General features: G+C 41.4%; 1 protein-coding gene across 1 annotated transcript in view; it reads right to left on the bottom strand.

The window, feature by feature from the left end:
* LOC139746770 (ionotropic receptor 21a-like) overlaps positions 1–22,279 on the bottom strand; it is a 36,604-nt gene that overhangs the window by 1,474 nt on the left and 12,851 nt on the right. Inside the window, exon 4 of the mRNA XM_071658296.1 lies at positions 16,660–16,809. Within this exon, the coding sequence (XP_071514397.1) occupies positions 16,660–16,809 (150 nt within the window). The remainder of the gene's footprint in view (positions 1–16,659; positions 16,810–22,279) is intronic.

Genomic DNA, 22,279 nt, shown 5'->3' with positions numbered 1-22,279 from the left:
AATTCTCGATTAATATGGGTAAAACTGAAAGTTGATGGAGAGAGGTGGGTGATTATTGGTGCTTATGCACCTGGGCATGAGAAGAAAGATCAAGAGAGGCAAGTGTTTTGGGAGCAGCTGAATGAGTGTGTTAGTGGTTTTGATGCACGAGACCGGGTTATAGTGATGGGTGATTTGAATGCAAAGGTGAGTAATGTGGCAGTTGAGGGAATAATTGGTATACATGGGGTGTTCAGTGTTGTAAATGGAAATGGTGAAGAGCTTGTAGATTTATGTGCTGAAAAAGGACTGATGATTGGGAATACCTGGTTTAAAAAGCGAGATATACATAAGTATACTTATGTAAGTAGGAGAGATGGTCAGAGAGCGTTATTGGATTACGTGTTAATTGACAGGCGTGCGAAAGAGAGACTTTTGGATGTTAATGTGCTGAGAGGTGCAACTGGAGGGATGGCTGATCATTATCTTGTGGAGGCTAAGGTGAAGATTTGTATGGGTTTTCAGAAAAGAAGAGTGAATGTTGGGGTGAAGAGGGTGGTGAGAGTAAGTGAGCTTGAGAAGGAGACCTGTGTGAGGAAGTACCAGGAGAGACTGAGTACAGAATGGAAAAAGGTGAGAACAATGGAAGTAAGGGGAGTGGGGAAGGAATGGGATGTATTTAGGGAATCAGTGATGGATTGCGCAAAAGATGCTTGTGGCATGAGAAGAGTGGGAGGTGGGTTGATTAGAAAGGGTAGTGAGTGGTGGGATGAAGAAGTAAGAGTATTAGTGAAAGAGAAGAGAGAGGCATTTGGACGATTTTTGCAGGGAAAAAATGCAATTGAGTGGGAGATGTATAAAAGAAAGAGACAGGAAGTCAAGAGAAAGGTGCAAGAGGTGAAAAAAAGGGCAAATGAGAGTTGGGGTAAGAGAGTATCATTAAATTTTAGGGAGAATAAAAAGATGTTCTGGAAGGAGGTAAATAAAGTGCGTAAGACAAGGGAGCAAATGGGAACTTCAGTGAAGGGCGCAAATGGGGAGGTGATAACAAGTAGTGGTGATGTGAGAAGGAGATGGAGTGAGTATTTCGAAGGTTTGTTGAATGTGTTTGATGATACAGTGGCAGATATAGGGTGTTTTGGTCGAGGTGGTGTGCAAAGTGAGAGGGTTAGGGAAAATGATTTGGTAAACAGAGATGAGGTAGTGAAAGCTTTGCGGAAGATGAAAGCCGGCAAGGCAGCAGGTTTGGATGGTATTGCAGTGGAATTTATTAAAAAAGGGGGTGACTGTATTGTTGACTGGTTGGTAAGGTTATTTAATGTATGTATGACTCATGGTGAGGTGCCTGAGGATTGGCGGAATGCGTGCATAGTGCCATTGTACAAAGGCAAAGGGGATAAGAGTGAGTGCTCAAATTACAGAGGTATAAGTTTCTTGAGTATTCCTGGTAAATTATATGGGAGGGTATTGATTGAGAGGGTGAAGGCATGTACAGAGCATCAGATTGGGGAAGAGCAGTGTGGTTTCAGAAGTGGTAGAGGATGTGTGGATCAGGTGTTTGCTTTGAAGAATGTATGTAAGAAATACTTAAAGCAAATGGATTTGTATGTAGCATTTATGGATCTGGAGAAGGCATATGAGAGAGTTGATAGAGATGCTCTGTGGAAGGTATTAAGAATATATGGTGTGGGAGGCAAGTTGTTAGAAGCAGTGAAAAGTTTTTATCGAGGATGTAAGGCATGTGTACGTGTAGGAAGGGAGGAAAGTGATTGGTTCTCAGCGAATATAGGTTTGCGGCAGGGGTGTGTGATGTCTCCATGGTTGTTTAATTTGTTTATGGATGGGGTTGTTAGGGAGGTAAATGCAAGAGTTTTGGAAAGAGGGGCAAGTATGAAGTCTGTTGGGGATGAGAGAGCTTGGGAAGTGAGTCAGTTGTTGTTCGCTGATGACACAGCGCTGGTGGCTGATTCATGTGAGAAACTGCAGAAGCTGGTGACTGAGTTTGGTAAAGTGTGTGGAAGAAGAAAGTTAAGAGTAAACGTGAATAAGAGCAAGGTTATTAGGTACAGTAGGGTTGAGGGTCAAGTCAATTGGGAGGTGAGTTTGAATGGAGAAAAACTGGAGGAAGTGAAGTGTTTTAGATATCTGGAGTGGATCTGGCAGCGGATGGAACCATGGAAGCGGAAGTGGATCATAGGGTGGGGAAGGGGGCGAAAATTCTGGGGGCCTTGAAGAATGTGTGGAAGTCGAGAACATTATCTCGGAAAGCAAAAATGGGTATGTTTGAAGGAATAGTGGTTCCAACAATGTTGTATGGTTGCGAGGCGTGGGCTATGGATAGAGTTGTGCGCAGGAGGATGGATGTGCTGGAAATGAGATGTTTGAGGAAAATGTGTGGTGTGAGGTGGTTTGATCGAGTGAGTAACGTAAGGGTAAGAGAGATGTGTGGAAATAAAAAGACCGTGGTTGAGAGAGCAGAAGAGGGTGTTTTGAAGTGGTTTGGGCACATGGAGAGGATGAGTGAGGAAAGATTGACCAAGAGGATATATGTGTCGGAGGTGGAGGGAACGAGGAGAAGAGGGAGACCAAATTGGAGGTGGAAAGATGAAGTGAAAAAGATTTTGTGTGATCGGGGCCTGAACATGCAGGAGGGTGAAAGGAGGGCAAGGAATAGAGTGAATTGGAGCTATGTGGTATACCGGGGCTGACGTGCTGTCAGTGGATTGAATCAAGGCATGTGAAGCGTCTGGGGTAAACCATGGAAAGCTGTGTAGGTATGTATATTTGCATGTGTGGACGTATATATATACATGTGTATGGGGGGGGGGCCATTTCTTTCGTCTGTTTCCTTGCGCTACCTCGCAAACGCGGGAGACAGCGACAAAGTATAAAAGAAAAAAAAAAAAAAAAAATATATATATATATATATATATATATATATATATATATATATATATATATATATATAGTCCTTTTATTTTGCTTTGTCTCTGTCTCCAGCGTTAGCGAGGTACCGCAAGGAAATAGACGAAAGAATGGCCCAACCCGCCCACATACATAATGTATATACATACATGTCCCCACACGCACAATATACATACCTATACATCTCAATGTTCACATATATATACACACAGACATATACATATATACACTTCTACATAATTCATACTGTCTGCCTTTATTTGTTCCCATCGCCACCTCGCCACACATGGAATAACAACCCCCTCCCCCTCATGTATGCGAGGTAGCGCTAGGAAAAACACCAAAGGCCCCATTCGTTCACACTCAGTCTCTAGCTGTCATGTAATAATGCACCGAAACCACAGCTCCCTTTCCACATCCAGGCCCCGCACACTTTGCATGGTTTTCCCCAGACGCTTCACATGCCCTGGTTCAATTCATTGACAGCACGTCGACCCCGGTATACCACATCGTTCCAATTCAATCTATTCCTTGCAAGCCTTTCAACCTCCTGCATGTTCAGGCCCCGATCACAAAAAATCTTTTTCACTCCATCTTTCCACCTCCAATTTGGTCTCCCACTTCTCCTCGTTCCCTCCACCTCTGACACATATATCCTCTTGGTCAATCTTTCCCCAATTATTCTCTCCATGTGAACAAACCATTTCAAAACACCCTCTTCTGCTCTCTCAACCACACTCTTTTTATTTCCAGACATCTCTCTCACCCTTACATTACTTACTTGATCAAACCACCTCACACCCCATGTTGTCCTCAAACATCTCATTTGCAGCATATCCACCCTCCTGCGCACAACTCTATCCATAGCCCACGCTTCGGAACCATACAACATTGTTGGAACCACTATTGCTTCAAGCATACCCATTTTTGCTTTCCGAGATAATGTTCTCGACTTCCAAACATTCTTAAAGGCTTGCAAAATTTTCGCCCCCTCCCCCACCCTATGATTCACTTCCGCTTCCATGGTTCCATCCGCTGCCAGATCCACTCCCAGATATCTAAAACACTTCACTTCCTCCAGCTTTTCTCCATTCACACTTACCTCCCAATTGACTTGACCCTCAACCCTACTGTACCTAATAACCTTGCTCTTATTCACATCTACTCTTAACTTTCTTCTTTCACACACTTTACCAAACTCAGTCACCAGCTTCTGCAGTTTCTCACATGAATCAGCCACCAGCGCTGTATCATCAGCGAACAACAACTGACTCACTTCCCAAGCTCTCTCATCCACATCAGACTGCATACTTGCCCCTCCTTCCAAAACATTTGCATTCACCTCCCTAACAACCCTATCCATAAACTAATTAAACAACCATGGAGACATCACACACCCCTGTCGCAAACCTACATTCACTGAGAACCAATCACTTTCCTCTCTTCCTACACGTACACATGCCTTACATCCTCGATAAAAACTTTTCACTGCTTCTAACAACTTTCCTCCCACACCATATATTCTTAATACCTTCCACAGAGCATCTCTATCAACTCTATCATATGCCTTCTCCAGATCCATAAATGCTACATACAAATCCATTTGCTTTTCTAAGTATTTCTCACATACATTCTTCAAAGCAAACACCTGATCCACACATCCTCTACAACTTCTGAAACCACACTGCTCTTCCCCAATCTGATGCTCTGTACATGCCTTCACCCTCTCAATCAATACCCTCCCATATAATTTACCAGGAATACTCAACAAACTTATACCTCTGTAATTTGAGCACTCACTCTTATCTCCTTTGCCTTTGTACAATGGCACTATGCACTCATTCCGCCAATCCTCAGGCACCTCACCATGAGTCATACATACATTAAATAACCTTACCAACCAGTCAACAATACAGTCACCCCCTTTTTAATAAATTCCACTGCAATACCATCCAAACCTGCTGCCTTGCCGGCTTTCATCTTCCGCAAAGCTTTTACTACCTCTTCTCTGTTTACCAAATCATTTTCCCTAACCCTCTCACTTTGCACACCACCTCGACCAAAACACCCTATATCTGCCACTCTATCATCAAACACATTCAACAAACCTTCAAAATACTCACTCAATCTCTTTCTCACATCACCACTACTTGTTATCACCTCCCCATTTGCGCCCTTCACTGAAGTTCCCATTTGCTCCCTTGTCTTACGCACTTTATTTACCTCCTTCCAGAACATCTTTTTATTCTCCCTAAAATTTAATGATACTCTCTCACCCCAACACTCATTTGCCCTTTTTTTCACCTCTTGCACCTTTCTCTTGACCTCCTGTCTCTTTCTTTTATACATATCCCACTCAATTGCATTTATTCCCTGCAAAAATCGTCCAAATGCCTCTCTCTTCTCTTTCACTAATACTCTTACTTCTTCATCCCACCACTCACTACCCTTTCTAATCAACCCACCTCCCACTCTTCTCATGCCACAAGCATCTTTTGCGCAATCCATCACTGATTCCCTAAATACATCCCATTCCTCCCCCACTCCCCTTACTTCCATTGTTCTCACCTTTTTCCATTCTGTCCTCAGTCTCTCCTGGTACTTCCTCACACAGGTCTCCTTCCCAAGCTCACTCACTCTCACCACCCTCTTCACCCCAACATTCACTCTTCTTTTCTGAAAACCCATACAAATCTTCACCTTTGCCTCCACAAGATAATGATCAGCCATCCCTCCAGTTGCACCTCTCAGCACATTAACATCCAAAAGTCTCTCTTTCGCACGCCTGTCAATTAACACGTAATCCAATATCGCTCTCTGACCATCTCTCCTACTTACATAAGTATACTTATGTATATCTCGCTTTTTAAACCAGGTATTCCCAATCATCAGTCCTTTTTCAGCACATAAATCTACAAGCTCTTCACCATTTCCATTTACAACACTGAACACCCCATGTATACCAATTATTCCCTCAACTGCCACATTACTCACCTTTGCATTCAAATCACCCATCACTATAACCCGGTCTCGTGCATCAAAACCACTAACACACTCATTCAGCTGCTCCCAAAACACTTGCCTCTCATGATCTTTCTTCTCATGCCCAGGTGCATATGCACCAATAATCACCCACCTCTCTCCATCAACTTTCAGTTTTACCCATATTAATCGAGAATTTACTTTCTTACATTCTATCACATACTCCCACAATATATATATATATTTTTTTTTTTTGCCGCTGTCTCCCGCGTTTGCGAGGTAGCGCAAGGAAACAGACGAAAGAAATAGCCCAACCCACCCCCATACACATGTATATACATACGTCCACACACGCAAATATACATAACTACACAGCTTTCCATGGTTTACCCCAGACGCTTCACATGCCTTGATTCAATCCACTGACAGCACGTCAACCCCGGTATACCACATCGTTCCAATTCACTCTATTCCTTGCCCTCCTTTCACCCTCCTGCATGTTCAAGCCCCGATCACACAAAATCTTTTTCACTTCATCTTTCCACCTCCAATTTGGTCTCCCTCTTCTCCTCGTTCCCTCCACCTCCGACACATATATCCTCTTGGTCAATCTTTCCTATCAACCACGCTCTTTTTATTTCCACACATCTCTCTTATTTTACGTTACTTACTCGATCAAACCACCTCACACCACACATTGTCTTCAAACATCTCATTTCCAGCACATCCATCCTCCTGCGCACAACTCTATCCATAGTCCACGCCTCGCAACCATACAACATTCTTGGAACCACTATTCCTTCAAACATACCCATTTTTGCTTTCCGAGATAATGTTCTCGACTTCCACACATTCTTCAAGGCTCCCAGAATTTTCGCCCCGTCCCCCACCCTATGATCCACTTCGGCTTCCATGGTTCCATCCGCTGCCAGATCCACTCCCAGATATCTAAAACACTTCACTTCCTCCAGTTTTTCTCCATTCAAACTCACCTCCCAATTGACTTGACCCTCAACTCTACTGTACCTAATAATCTTACTCTTAAACATCTAGGACCCACAGAACTTTCCATGGTTTACCCAACACGCTTCACATGCCCTGGTTCAATCCACTGACAGCACGTCGACCCCGGTATACCACATCGTTCCAATTCACTCTATTCCTTGCACGCATTTGACTCTCCTGCATGTTCAGGCCCCGATCACTCAAAATCTTTTTCACGCCATCTTTTCATCTCCAGTTTGGTCTCCCACTTCTTGTTCCCTCCACCTCTGACACATATATCCTCTTGGTCATTCTATCCTTACTCATTCTCACCATGTGACCAAACCATTTCAAAACACACTCTTCTGCTCTCTCAAACACACTCTTTTTATTACCACACACCTCTCTTAATTATTCTTACTTACTCGATGAAACCACCTTACACCACATATTGTCCTCAAACATCTCACTTCCAGAACATCCACCCTCCTCCGCACAACTCTATCTATATCCCAGAAATCGCAACCATATAACATTGTTGTAACCACTATTCCTTCAAACATACCCATTTTTGATTTCCGAGATAGTGTTCTCGACTTCCACACATTCTTCAACGCTCCCAGAAATTTCGCCCCCTCCCCCACTCTATGATTTACTTCCTCTTCCATGGTTCCATCCGCTGCCAAATCCACTACCAGATATCTGAACAACTTCACTTCCCCCTGTTTCTCTCTATTAATACTTACCTCCCAATTGATCTGTCCCTCAACCCTACTTGCTCTTATTCACATTTACTCTCAGCTTTCTTCTTTCACACACTTTACCAAACTCAATCACCAGCTTCTGCAGTTTCTCACACGAATCAGCCGCCAGTGCTGTATCATCAGCGAACAACAACTGACTCACTCCCCAAGCTCTCTCATCCACAACAGACGGCATACTTGCCCCTCTTTCCAAAACACTTGCATTCACCTCCCTAAGAACCCCATCCATAAACAAATTTAACAACCATGGAGACATCACACACAACTGCCGCAAACCTACATTCTCGGAGAACTAATCATTTTACTCTCTTCCTACACGTACACATGCTTACACCCTCGATAAAAACATTTTACTACTTCAAACAACTTGCCTCCCACACCATATGTTCTTAATACCTTCCACAGAGCATCTCTATCAAGTCTATCATTTGCCTTCTCTAGATTGATAAATGCTATATACATATCCATTTCCTTTTCTAAATATTTCTAACATACATTCTTCAAAGCAAATACCTGATCCATATATCCTCTATCGCTTATGAAACCACACTGCTCTTCTGCAATCTGATTCTCTGTAGATGCCTCCACCGTCTCAATCAATACCCTTCCATATAATTTCCCCGGAATACTTAACAAACTTATACCTCTGCAATTTGCATATTCACTTTTACAATTTGCGCATTCACCCCTTTTGCCTTTGTACAGTGGCACTTTGTAAGCATTCCTCCAATCCTGAGGCACCTCACCATGAGTCATACATTCATTAAATAACCTTACCAACTAGTCAACAATACAGTCCCCCTCCTTTTTGATAAATTCCACTACAATACCAACCAAACCCGCTGCCTTGCCGGAATTCATCTTCCGCAAAGCTTTTACTACCTCTTATCTGTTTACCAAATCATTTACCCTAACCCTCTCACTTTGCACACCACTTTCATGAAAACACCCTATATCTGCCACTCTCTCATCAAACACATTCAACATACCTTAAGAGTACTCACTCCATCTCCTTCTCACATCACCAATACCTGTTATCACCTCCTCATTAGCCGAATTCACTTCAGCTTCCATTTATCGCCTTGTCTTACGCATTTCATTTGCCTTTTTCTAAAACTACTTTTTATTCTCCTTAAAATTTAATGATACCCTCTTATCCCAACCCTCATTTGCCCTCTTTTTCACTTCTTGCACCTTTCTCTTGACCTCTTGCTTCTTCTTTTTATACATCTCGCAGTCATTTGCATTATTTCCCTGCAAAGATTGTCCAAATGCCACTCTCTTCTCTTCCACAAATAATCTTACCTTGTCATCCCACCACTCACTACCCTTTTTAATCTGCCTACCTCCTACGCTTTTCATGCCACAAGCATCTTTTGCGCAAGCCATCACTGCTTCCCTAAATACATCCCATTCCTCCTCTACTCCCCTTACCTCCTTTGTTCTCAATTTTTTCAATTCTCTACTCATTCTCTACTCGTATTTCCTCACACAAGTCTCCTTCCCATGCTCACTTACTCTCAACACTCTCTTCACCCCAACATTCTCTCTTCTTTTCTAAAAAGCTCTACAAATCTTCACCTTTGCCTCCACAAGATAATGATCAGATATGCATCCAGTTGCACCTCTCAGCACATTAACATCGAAAAGTCTCTCTTTCGCGCCACTATCAATTAACACGTTATCCAATAACGCTCCCTGGCCATCGCTCCTACTTACATACGTATACTTATGTATTTCTCTCTTTTTAAACCATGTATTCCCAATCACGAGTCCTTTTTCAGCAAATAAATCTACAAGCTCTTCACCATTTCCATTTACAACATGGAACACCCCATGTACACCAATTATTCCCTCAACTGCCACATTACTCACCTTTGCATTCAAATCACCCATCACCCATGCACGGTGTTGTGCATCAAAACTAGTAACACCTGCTCCCAAAACACTTGCCTCTCATGATCTTTCTTCTCATGCCAGGTGCATATGCACCAATAATCACCCATCTCTCTCCAACCACTTTCAGTTTTACCCATATCAATCTAGAGTTTACTTTCTTACACTCTATCACATACTCCCACCACTCCTGTTTGAGGAGTAGTGCTCCTCTTTCCCTTGCTCTTGTCCTCTCACTAACCCCTGACTTTAGTCCCAAGATATTCCCAAACCACTATTCCCCTTTACCCTTGAGCTTCGTTTCACTCAGAGCCGAAACATCCAGGTTCCTTTCCTAAAACATTTTACTTATCTCTCCTTTTTTCTCATCTTGGTTACATCCACACACATTTAGACACCCTCATCTCCTTGTATTTTAACCTTCTAAAAGGGGAAACAGAAGAAGGAGTTACGTGGGTAGTGCTTGTCCTCCTCGAAGGCTCAGATTGGGTTGATGGGTGATCATTGGTGCATATGCATCTGAGCATGAGAGACAAGATCATGAGAGGAAAGTGTTTTGGGGGCAGGTGAGTGAGTGTGTTAGTAGGTTTGATGCACGAGACCAGGTTATAGTGATGGGGTGATTTTAATGGGGTGTTCAGTTTTGTAAATGGAAATGGTGAAGAGCTTGATGATCTATGTGCTGAAAAGGACTGGTGATTGGGAATGCCTGGTGCAGAAACAGATATACATAAATATACGTATGTAAGTAGGAGAGATGGCCAGAGAGCGTTGTAGGATTAAGTGTTAATTGATAGGCGCGCGAAAGAGTGACTTTTGGATGTTAATGTGCTGAGAAGTGCAACTTGAGGGATGTCATATCATTTTCTTGTGGAGGCGAAGGTGATGATTTGCAGAGGTTTTCAGAAAAGAAGAAAGAATGTTGGGGTGAAGAGAGTGGTGAGAGTAAGTGAGCTTGGGAAGGAGACTTATGTGGAGAAGTACCAAGAAAGACAGCGTACAGAATTGAAAAACGTGAGAACAAAGGACATAAGGGGAGTGAGGGAGGAATGGGATGTGCTTAGGGTAGGAGTGATGGCTTGCGAGAAAGGTACTTGTGGCATGAGAAGCGTGGGAGGTGGGCAGATTAGAAAGTGTAGTGAGTGGTGAGATGAGGAAGTAAAATCATTAGTGAAAGAGAGGAGAGAGGCATTTGGACAATTTTTGCAGGGAAATAATGCAAATGACTAGGAGATGTATAAAACAAGAGGCAGGAGGTCAAGAGAAAGGTGTAAGAGACGAAAAAGAGGGCAAATGACAGTTGGGGTGAGAGAGTATCATTAAATTTTAGGGAGAATAAAAAGATGTTTTGGAAGTAGGTAAATAAAGTGCGTAAGACAAGGGAACAAATGGCAACATCAGTGAAGGTTGCTAATGGGGAGGTGATAAGAAGTAGTGGTGATGTGAGAAGGATGTGGAGTGATTATTTTGAATGTTCATTGAATGAATGTTAGATGATATAATGACAGATACAGGGTGTTTTGGTCGAGGTGGTGGTCAAGGTGAGAGGGATAGGGAAAATGATTTGGTAAACAGAGAAGAGGTAGTAAAAGCTTTGCGGAAGATGAAAGCCGGCAAGGCAGCGGGTTTGGATGGTACTGCAGTGGAATTTATTAAAAAAGGGGGTTACTGTACTGTTGACTAGTTGGTAAAGTTAGTTAATATAAGTATGACTCATGTTGAGGTGTGCCTTAGGAATTGGCGGAATGCTTGCATAGGGCTATTGTACAAAGGCAAAGGGGATAAAAGTGAGTGCTCAAATTAGAGAGGTATAAGATTGTTGAGTATTCCTGGGAAATTATATGGGAGAGCATTAACCGAGAGGGTGAAGGCATGTAAAGAGCATCAGATTGGGGAAGAGCAGTGTGGTTTCAGAAGTGGTAGAGGATATGTGGATCAGGTGTTTGCTTTGAAGAATGTTTGTGAGAAATACTTAGAAAAGGAAATGATTTGTATACAGCATTTATGGATCAGCAAAGGCAGATGATATAGTTGATTGAGATGCTCTGTAAAAGGTATTAAGAATATATGGTGTGGGAGGGAAGTTGTTAGAAGCCGTGAAAAGTTTTTATCGAAGATATAAGGCATATATACCTGTAGGAGGTTAGGAAAGTTATTGGTTCTCAGTGAATGTTGGTTGTATGGCAGAGGTGCGTGATGTCTCCATGATTGTTTAATTTGTTTATCGATGGGGTTGTTAGGGAGGTGAATGCAAGAGTTTTGGAAAGAGGGGCAAGTATGCAGTCTGTTATGAATGACAGAGCTTGGGAAGTGAGTCAGTTGTTCTACGTTGATGATACAGCGCTGGTGGCTGATTCGGGTGAGAAACTGTAGAAGTTGGTGACTGAATTTGGTAAAGTATGTGAAAGAAGAAAGCTGAGAGTAAATTTGAATAAGAGCAAGGTTATTAGGTACAGCAGCGTTGAGGTACAAGTTAACTGGGAGGTAAGTTTGAATGGAGAAAAACTGGAGAAAGTGAAGTGTCTTAGATATCTGGGAGTTAATTTGGCAGCGGATGGAATCATGGAAGCAGAAGTAAATGACGTGATGGGGGAGGGGGCGAAAGTTCTGGGAGTGTTGAAGAGTGTGTGGAAGTCAAGAACGTTATCTTGGAAAGCAAACATGGGTATGTTTGAAGGAATAGTGGTTCCAACAACGTTATGTGGCTGCGAGGCGTGGGCTATAGATAGAGTTGTGCGGAGGAGGGTGGATGTTCTAGAAATGAGATGTTTGAGGACAATATGTGGTGTGAGGTGGTTTGATTGAGTAAGTAATGAAGTGGTAAGAGAGATGTATAGTAATAAAAAGAGTGTGTATGAGAGAGCAGAATAGGGTGTTTTGAAATTGTTTGGTCACATGGAGAGAATGAGTGAGGAAAGATTGACCAAGAGGATATATGTGTCAGAGGTGGAGGGAACGAGAAGTGGGAGACCAAATTGGAAGTGGATGGATGGAGTGATAAAGATATTGAGAGATCGGGGCTTGATCATGCAGGAGGGTGAAAGGCGTGCAAGGAATAGAGTGAATTGGAACGATGTGATATACCGGGGTCGACGTACTGTCAGTGGATTGAAACATGGTATGTGAAGCGTCTGGTGTAAACCATGAAAAGTTCTCTGTGGCGTGGATATGGAAAGGGAGCTGTGGTTTCGTTGCATTATACATGAGAGGTAGAGACTGAGTGTGAACGACTGTAGCCATTATTGTCTTTCCTAGCGCTACCTCGAGCACATGCGAGGGGAGGGGGTTGCTATTTCAAGAGTGGCGGGGTGGCGACGAGAATGAATAAGGGCAGAGTGTATGAGTTATTTACATAAGTATATATGTATATGTCTGTGAGTGCATATATATGTATACGTTGAGGTGTATAGGTATGTATATGTGCGTGTGTGGACGTGTATGTACAGTATATACATGTGCATGTGGGTGGGTTGGGCCATTCTTTCGTCTGTTTCCTGCGCTACCTCGCTGTCGCGGGAGACAGCGACAGTTTATTAGAATATACATATATATATATATATATATATATATATATAGAGAGAGAGAGAGAGAGAGAGAGAGAGAGAGAGAGAGAGAGAGAGAGAGAGAGAGAGAGAGAGAGAGAGAGAGAGAGAGAGAGAGCTGTTGTAACTCTGTCACCATAAAATTCATCAGAGAAAAGATAAGTCGATTTCAAGAAAAGTGAATTATGAAAAGCATAACTGTACTCCTGGTTGTAACTCTCACCGAGCAAAAGGTATGAGAAACACACTATCAATAACGTCAATTCCACAGGTCCGATCTGCAGCTGTCCGGTGTTATACTGGACCTAAAGCCTGCTCTTACAGCTCAGTCCCGCACAACATTTCTTTACTTCATCTGTCTTTGTTCGACTTGCATATACTACATGGATCTATTCATTCTATCCAGTTTATGCGCTTTGTCCCTGAATGTCTAAGTCCGTATCATTATCAAAAGCCTCCATCGTTCTATCCTTCTATCCCCTTCTTCTTTTCCCCCTCACCCTTTCTTTCCCCGTTTCTAACACATACATCATCGTAGTAAATCTCTCTTCTCTCATCCTCTCCATATCCCCGAACCATTTTAGTATACCATGATCGGCCTTCTCCAACAAAGACTGCCATTCCTTACTTAAACAGTCTAGCTCACAATACCTATCGTTCTCAAGCATCTCTCTTTAGCAAATCCAACCTCTATTTCTTTTTCAGAACTATCAAGGCCCAAGACTCATATCCCAAATCCAAATAACAGTCCGTATGACTATATCATCAAACATATCCATCTTTGTCCTCACTGACGTGGGCCTGTCCTTTCTTGTGTACTGTAACGCATAAGAACTTGACACCTTCTCGACCGTAAGACTTACTTCTATCATCATGCTTCCACCCGTTGCCACATCCATTCTCAGGTACTTCTATTAAGACACCTTATTCTTCATCCCTCTTACATCCATTCCCTATATTAGTTTACAACAACTCTCAATTGCCTCCTTTAACGCATACTCCTAGTCTCTTACACCAGCTTCTAAGGTGCTTCTCTGTAGCCTGCCACAGAACTTTATTAAGAAACAATTGATTCATATCCCAAGCTCCGCCTTCACCCCATCCACCTAAGTCCCACCACTAGTATACTATATACCCAGAGTTCGCCGCAACACTTTCACATTGACCTCGATCAACACCTTGTCGTGAACAGTTTAGACACCTATTATCATATGCCATATCCTTGGGACTGACCCACCTTCATCAAGAACCACATAACTTCTTCCCTTTCTAGTCACCCACATGCCGCACTCTTCTGTTGAAACATCCGTGACTACATTTAGTAGTTCTCCTCCTACGCCATATATCAGTATATCCTTCCACAAGCAATACCATACACTTTCTCCAGTCATCCAATTTTTTCAGGTGTTTCTCATCCCCCCCCACCACCACCACTACCACCATTCCTTAAGCCACAGTGTTTCTCTCATCTCTCTCTCTCTCTCTCTCTCTCTCTCTCTCTCTCTCTCTCTCTCTCTCTCTCTCTCTCTCTCTCTCTCTCTCTCTCTCTCTCTCTCTCTCTCTCTCTCTCTCTCTCTCTCTCTCTCTCTCTCATAAGACAGAGTGAACAAAACGAAGAAAAAAAATTTCCTTGAAAGTTAAGAATAATCCTAAGGAATTCTTCAAATACATAAGACAAAAAGGGAGTAGAAGAAAGAATTGGATCATTACGAAACGAACATGACGCACTAACTACTGAAGACAGGGAAATGGCTACCATCCTAAATTATTCTTTTAACTCCGTATCCACAATTGAAGACGAAACATCTCGAATACCGCAACCAATAAAATGTTTCAAGGATCTGATGAAGAAGAGCAGAAGGTTAGAGAAATAAAGAACTCTGAAATACTTAGATACCTCGACCAATTAAATCCTGATAAATCCAATGGCCCAAATAACTCCAAGATTTTCAAAAGAGGACAGGAGACAGTTGATATATCCTGTAACAAAAATATTCAAGAAATCTCTATCGGATGGTCAGATGCCAACTGACTGGTAACTAGCAAATGTTATTCCTATACATAAAAAGGGGACAAAAAGTTTTCCTTGAAACACCACCCAATTAGCCTTACGTCAGTTTTAGGTAAAATAATGAAAAAAATAATGCAAGAAGAAAATGTTACGTTTCTAGAACACAGAATCACATCAGACAACCAACACGGTTTCCGCTATAGAAGATCCTACCTGACAAATTTGATGGAATTTTTAGTGTTATTTATCATAATCTGGACAAAAAATTACCGTCCGATGTAGTATATTTAGATTTCCAAAAGGCTTTCGATAAAGTACCTCACAAGAGACTTTTACATAAACTCAAAGCACACGGAAATCGGTGAAGAACTCTGTACATGGATCAGAGACAGGCTTACCGGAGGAAAGCAGCGTGTAGTACGAAACGGCGAAACCTCAGATTGGCTGGACGTTACGAGTGGTGTGCCAATTCTTTTTATGTTATACATTAATGATCGAGAACCCTGTTTTATATATACGATACTAAAATAGGAAGTAGAGCTGTAAACAGGTGGGACTGAGAAATGATTCAAAGAGATCTTAACTTACGAGCAAAGTGGTCAAACAGATGGTAAGTGATGTTTAATGTAGACAGATCTAAAGTTATGCAATCTGGAGACAAGAATATACTTTACAAATACAAACTATTAGGAAACGCTCTGAATTAAATCAACAAAAGGACCTTGGAGTTGTTATTAGCAACAATATTAGCCAGGAACATAGATTACAAGACATCAGAAACAATTCTCACACTTTATAGTTCTCTTGTAAGACCATGTCTTGAATATGCAGTTTAGTTTTGGCCGCAGATTTTGAGATGGACGAACAATAATTAGAGCAAATACCAAGACGCGCGCCAAAATTGATCGCATCCCTTAGAAATCTGGCATACGAAGAGAGGCTAAAACTACTGGATCTCTTCTCCCTTAAAAAACGTAGACTTCGCGGTGACTGAATCCAAGCATCCAAAATTCTGAACAAGATAGATGAAGTAAACCATGATCATCTTTTCAAAATACAAGAAAATACGGTTGCTAGGATAAATGGAATAAAACTCTAAGCTAAAAGATATAGTACGGACGTGGGAAAAAGCATTTTTGCTTTAAGTCTGTTGACCACTGGAATAAATTACCGTCAGACGTAGTGAATACTAAAACTATAAGTACCTTCAAAATATATTATAAATTCAGGTACACTCTGAGAAAAATTATAGAAATAAACGTAAAACGACAGCCATAACGGAGACACTAAAAGGCTAATATGCAACAGCGGAAGTCGGTGATACCTTAGAAAACTACTGAGCGGAATCACATTTTCTTATCATATTAGTTTTTTTTTCAGACAACCCAGTTGTAGGCCAGTCAGGACTCCTATTGTACGTCTTTTTCAAGTAAATGCAAGTAAACTACTCTCTCTCTCTCTCTCTCTCTCTCTCTCTCTCTCTCTCTCTCTCTCTCTCTCTCTCTCTCTCTCTCTCTCTCTCTCTCTCTCTCTCTCTCTCTCTCTCTCTCTCTCTTGTTTAAGAACACTGTCTTACCTCAAGTGAAGAGTCCAGTCGAAAAGCATCCACAACAAACTTGCGGACCAGGCCGCCTTGTACTAACCAGCCCAAAACTTGGTCGTACTTCTTCTTAAGCGGACTGTGACGTTGTAGAGCATGGCCGACTGTAAACGTTCCAAACTTTTCCTGGAGTATATCATTAAGAGTATCAGAAAAAAGAAACACAATATGAATATCCTAAGTATTTACAAGGGCAAACAAGTATATGTATATATATATGTATATATATATATATATATATATATATATATATATATATATATATATATATATATATATATATATATATTTAATTTTTTTTGCTTTGTCGCTGTCTCCCGCGTTTGCGAGGTAGCGCAAGGAAACAGACGAAAGAAATGGCCCAACCCACCCCCATACACAATGTAAACACACAAACACGTCCACACACGCAAATATACATAACTATACATCTCAATGTACACATATATATATATATACATACACAGACACATACATATATACCCATGCACACAATTCACACTGTCTTCCCCCAATCACTCCCATCGCCACCTCGCCACACATGGAATACCATCCCCCTCCCCCCTCATGTGTGCGAGGTGGCACTAGGAAAAGACAACAAAGGCACCATTCGTTCACACTCAGTCTCTAGCTGCCACGCAATAATGCCCGAAACCACAGCTCCCTTTCCACATCCAGGCCCCACACAACTTTCCATGGTTTACCCCAGACGCTTCACATGCCCTGATTCAATCCACTGACAGCACGTCAACCCCTGTATACCACATCGCTCCAATTCACTCTATTCCTTGCCCTCCTTTCACCCTCCTGCATGTTCAGGCCCCGATCACACAAAATCTTTTTCACTCCATCTTTCAAACTCCAATTTGATCTTCCACTTCCCCTCGTTCCCTCCACCTCCGACACATATATCCTCTTAGTCAATCTTTCCTCACTCATTCTCTCCATGTGCCCAAACCATTTCAAAACACCCTCTTCTGCTCTCTCAACCACGATCTTTTTATTTCCACACATCTCTCTTACACTTACATTACTTACTCTATCAAACCACCTCACACCACACATTGTCCTCAAACATCTCATTTCCAACACATCCACCCTCCTCCGCACAACTCTATCCATAGCCCACGCCTCGCAACCATACAACATTGTTGGAACCACTATTCCTTCAAACAAACCCATTTTTGCTTTCCGAGATAATGTTCTCGACTTCCACACATTCTTCAAGGCTCCCAGGATTTTCGCCCCCTCCCCCACCCTATGATTCACTTCCGCTTCCATGGTTCCATCCGCTGCCAGATCCACTCCCAGATATCTAAAACACTTTACTTCCTCCAGTTTTTCTCCATTCAAACTAACCTCCCAATTGACTTGACCCTCAACCCTACTGTACCTAATAACCTTGCTCTTATTCACATTTACTCTTAACTTTCTTCTTTCACACACTTTACCAAACTCAGTCACCAGCTTCTGCAGTTTCTCACATGAATCAGCCACCAGCGCTGTATCATCAGCGAACAACAACTGACTCACTTCCCAAGCTCTCTCATCCACAACAGACTTCATACTTGCCCCTCTTTCCAAAACTCTTGTATTCACCTCCCTAACAACCCCATCCATAAACAAATTAAACAACCATGGAGACATCACACACCCCTGCCGCAAACCTACATTCACTGAGAACCAAATCACTTTCCTCTCTTCCTAAACGTACACATGCCTTACATCATCGATAAAAACTTTTCACTGCTTCTAACAACTTTCCTCCCAACCATATATTCTTAATACCTTCCACAGAGCATCTCTATCAACTCTATCATATGCCATCTCCAGATCCATAAATGCTACATACAAATCCATTTGCTTTTCTAAGTATTTCTCACATACATTCTTCAAAGCAAACACCTGATCCACACATCCTCTACCACTTCTGAAAACACACTGCTCTTCCCCAATCTGATGCTCTGTACATGCCTTCACCCTCTCAATCAATACCCTTCCATATAATTTACCAGGAATATTCAACAAACTTATACCTCGGTAATTTGAGCACTCACTCTTATCCCCTTTCCCTTTGTACAATGGCATTATGCACGCATTCCACCAATCCTCAGGCACCTCACCATGAGTCATACATACATTAAATAACCTTACCAACCAGTCAACAATACAGTCACTCCCTTTTTTGATAAATTCCACTACATTACCATCCAAACCTGCTGCCTTGCCGGCTTTCATCTTCCACAAAGCTTTTACTACCTCTTCTCTATTTACCAAATCATTCTCCCTAACCCTATCACTTTGCACACCACCTCAACCAAAACACAATATATCTGCCACTCTATCATCAAACACATTCAACAAACCTTCAAAATACTCACTCCATCTCCTTCTCACATCACCACTACTTGTTATCATCTCCCCATTAGCCCCCTTCACTGAAGTTCCCATATGCTACCTTGTCTTACGCACTTTATTTACCTCCTTCCAAAACATCTTTTTATTATCCCTAAAATTTAATGATACTCTCTCACCCCAACTCTCATTTACCCTCTTTTTCACCTCTTGCACCTTTCTCTTAACCTCCTACCTCTTTCTTTTATACCTCTCCAACTCATTTGCATTTTTTCCCTGCAAAAATTGTCCAAATGTCTCTCTCTTTTCTTTCACTAATAATCTTATTTCTTCATCCTACCACTCATACCTTTTCTAATCAACCCACCTTCCACGCTTCTTATGCCACAAGCATCTTCTGCGCAAGCCAACACTGCTTCCGTAAATACATCCCATTCCTCCCCCACTCCCATTACCTCCTTTGTTCTCACCTTTTTCCGTTCTGTACTCAGTCTCTCCTGGTACTTCCTCACACGTCTCCTTCCTAAGCTCACTTACTTCCACCACTCTCTTCACCCAACATTCTTCTTTTCTGAAAACCCCCACAAACCTTCACCTCCGCCTCCACAAGAAAATGATCAGACATCCCTCTAGTTGCAACTCTCAGCACATTAACATCCAAAAGTCTCTCTTTCGTGCGTCTATCAATTAACACGTAATCCAATAACGCTCTCTGGCCATCTCTCCTACTTACATACGTATACTTATATATATCTCGCTTTTTAAACCAGGTATTCCCATATATATATATATATATATATATATATATATATATATATATATATATATATATATATATATATATATATATATATATATATATATATATATATATATATATATATATATATATATATATATATATATATATATATATATATATATATATATATATATATATATATCTATATATATATATATATATATATATATATATATATATATATATATATATATATATATATATATATATATATATATATATATGGTGGTGTGCAAAGTGAGAGGGTTAGGGAAAATGATTTGGTAAACAGAGAAGAGGTAGTAAAAGCTTTGCGGAAGATGAAATCCGGCAAGGCAGCAGGTTTGGAGGGTAATGAAGTGGAATTTATTAAAAAAGGGGGTAACTGTATTGTTGACTGGTTGGTAAGGTTATTTAATGCATGTATGACTCATGGTGAGGTGCCTGAGGATTGGTGGAATGCGTGCATAGTGCCATTGTACAAAGGCAAAGGGGATAAGAGTGAGTGCTCAAATTACAGAGGTATAAGTCTGTTGAGTATTCCTGGTAAATTATATGGGAGGGTATTGATTGAGAGGGTGAAGGCATATACAGAGCATCAGATTGGGGAAGAGCAGTGTGGTTTCAGAAGTGGTAGAGGATGTGTGGATCAGGTGTTTGCTTTGAAGAATGTATGTGAGAAATACTTAGAAAAGCAAATGGATTTGCATGTAGCATTTATGGATCTGGAGAAGGCATATGATAGAGTTGATAGAGATGCTCTGTGGAAGGTATTAAGAATATATGGTGTCGGAGGCAAGTTGTTAGAAGCAGTGAAAAGTTTTTATCGATGATGTAAGGCATGTGTACGTGTAGGAAGAGAGGAAAGTGATTGGTTCTCAGTGAATGTAGGTTTGCGGCAGGGGTGTGTGATGTCTCCATGGTTGTTTAATTTGTTTATGGATGGGGTTGTTAGGGAGGTGAATGCAAGAGTTTTGGAAAGAGGGGCAAGTATGAAGTCTGTTGGGGATGAGAGAGCTTGGGAAGTGAGTCAGTTGTTGTTCGCTGATGATGATACAGCGCTGGTGGCTGATTCATGTGAGAAACTGCAGAAGCTGGTGACTGACTGAGTTTCGTAAAGTGTGTGAAAGAAGAAAGTTAAGTGTTAATGTGAATAAGAGCAAGGTTATTAGGTACAGTAGGGTTGAGGGTCAAGTCAATTGGGAGGTGAGTTTGAATGGAGAAAAACTGGAGGAATTGAAGTGTTTTAGATATCTGGGAGTGGATCTGGCAGCGGATGGAACCATGGAAGCGGAAGTGGATCATAGGGTGGGGGAGGGGGCGAAAATTCTGGGAGCCTTGAAGAATGTGTGGAAGTCGAGAACATTATATCGGAAAGCAAAAATGGGTATGTTTGAAGGAATAGTGGTTCCAACAATGTTGTATGGTTGCGAGGCGTAGGCTATGGATAGAGTGGTGCGCAGGAGGATGGATGTGCTGAAAATGAGATGTTTGAGGACAATGTGTGGTGTGAGGTGGTTTGATCGAGTAAGTAACGTATGGGTAAGAGAGATGTGTGGAAATAAAAAGAGCGTGGTTGAGAGAGCAGAAGAGGGTGTTTTGAAATGGTTTGGGCACATGGAGAGAATGAGTGAGGAAAGATTGACCAAGAGGATATATGTGTCGGAGGTGGAGGGAACGAGGAGAAGAGGGAGACCAAATTGGAGGTGGAAAGATGTAGTGAAAAAGATTTTGTGTGATCGGGGCCTGAACATGCAGGAGGGTGAAAGGAGGGCAAGGAATAGAGTGAATTGGATGAATGTGGTATACCGGGGTTGACGTGCTGTCAGTGGATTGAATCAGGGCATGTGAAGCGTCTGGGGTAAACCATGGAAAGCTGTGTAGGTATGTATATTTGCGTGTGTGGATGTATGTATATACAGGTGTATGGGGGTGGGTTGGGCCATTTTCTTTCGTCTGTTTTAGATATCTGTATATATATATATATATATGTATATATATATATATATGTATATATATATATATATATATATATATATATATATATATATATATATATATATATATATATATATATATATATATATATATATATATATATATATATATATATATATATATATATATATATATATATATATATATATATATCTCAGATCCACTCCCAGAATGCAAGTCTTTGGGAAAGAGGGGCAAGTATGAAGTCTGTTGTGGATGAGAGAGCTTGGGAAGTGAGTCAGTTGTTGTTCGCTGATGATACAGCGCTGGTGGCTGATTCGTGTGAGAAACTGCATAAGCTGGTGACTGAGTTTGGTAAAGTGTGTGAAAGAAGAAAGTTAAGAGTAAATATGAGTAAGAGCAAGGTTATTAGGTACAGTAGGGTTGAGGGTAAAGTCAATTGGGAGGTATGTTTGAATGGAGAAAAACTGGAGGAAGTAAAGTGTTTTAGATATCTGGGAG

The sequence above is a fragment of the Panulirus ornatus genome, chromosome 5, assembly GCF_036320965.1.
Source record: "Panulirus ornatus isolate Po-2019 chromosome 5, ASM3632096v1, whole genome shotgun sequence".
Lineage (NCBI taxonomy): Eukaryota > Metazoa > Arthropoda > Malacostraca > Decapoda > Palinuridae > Panulirus > Panulirus ornatus.
This window is presented reverse-complemented; position numbering and strand designations above follow the sequence as displayed.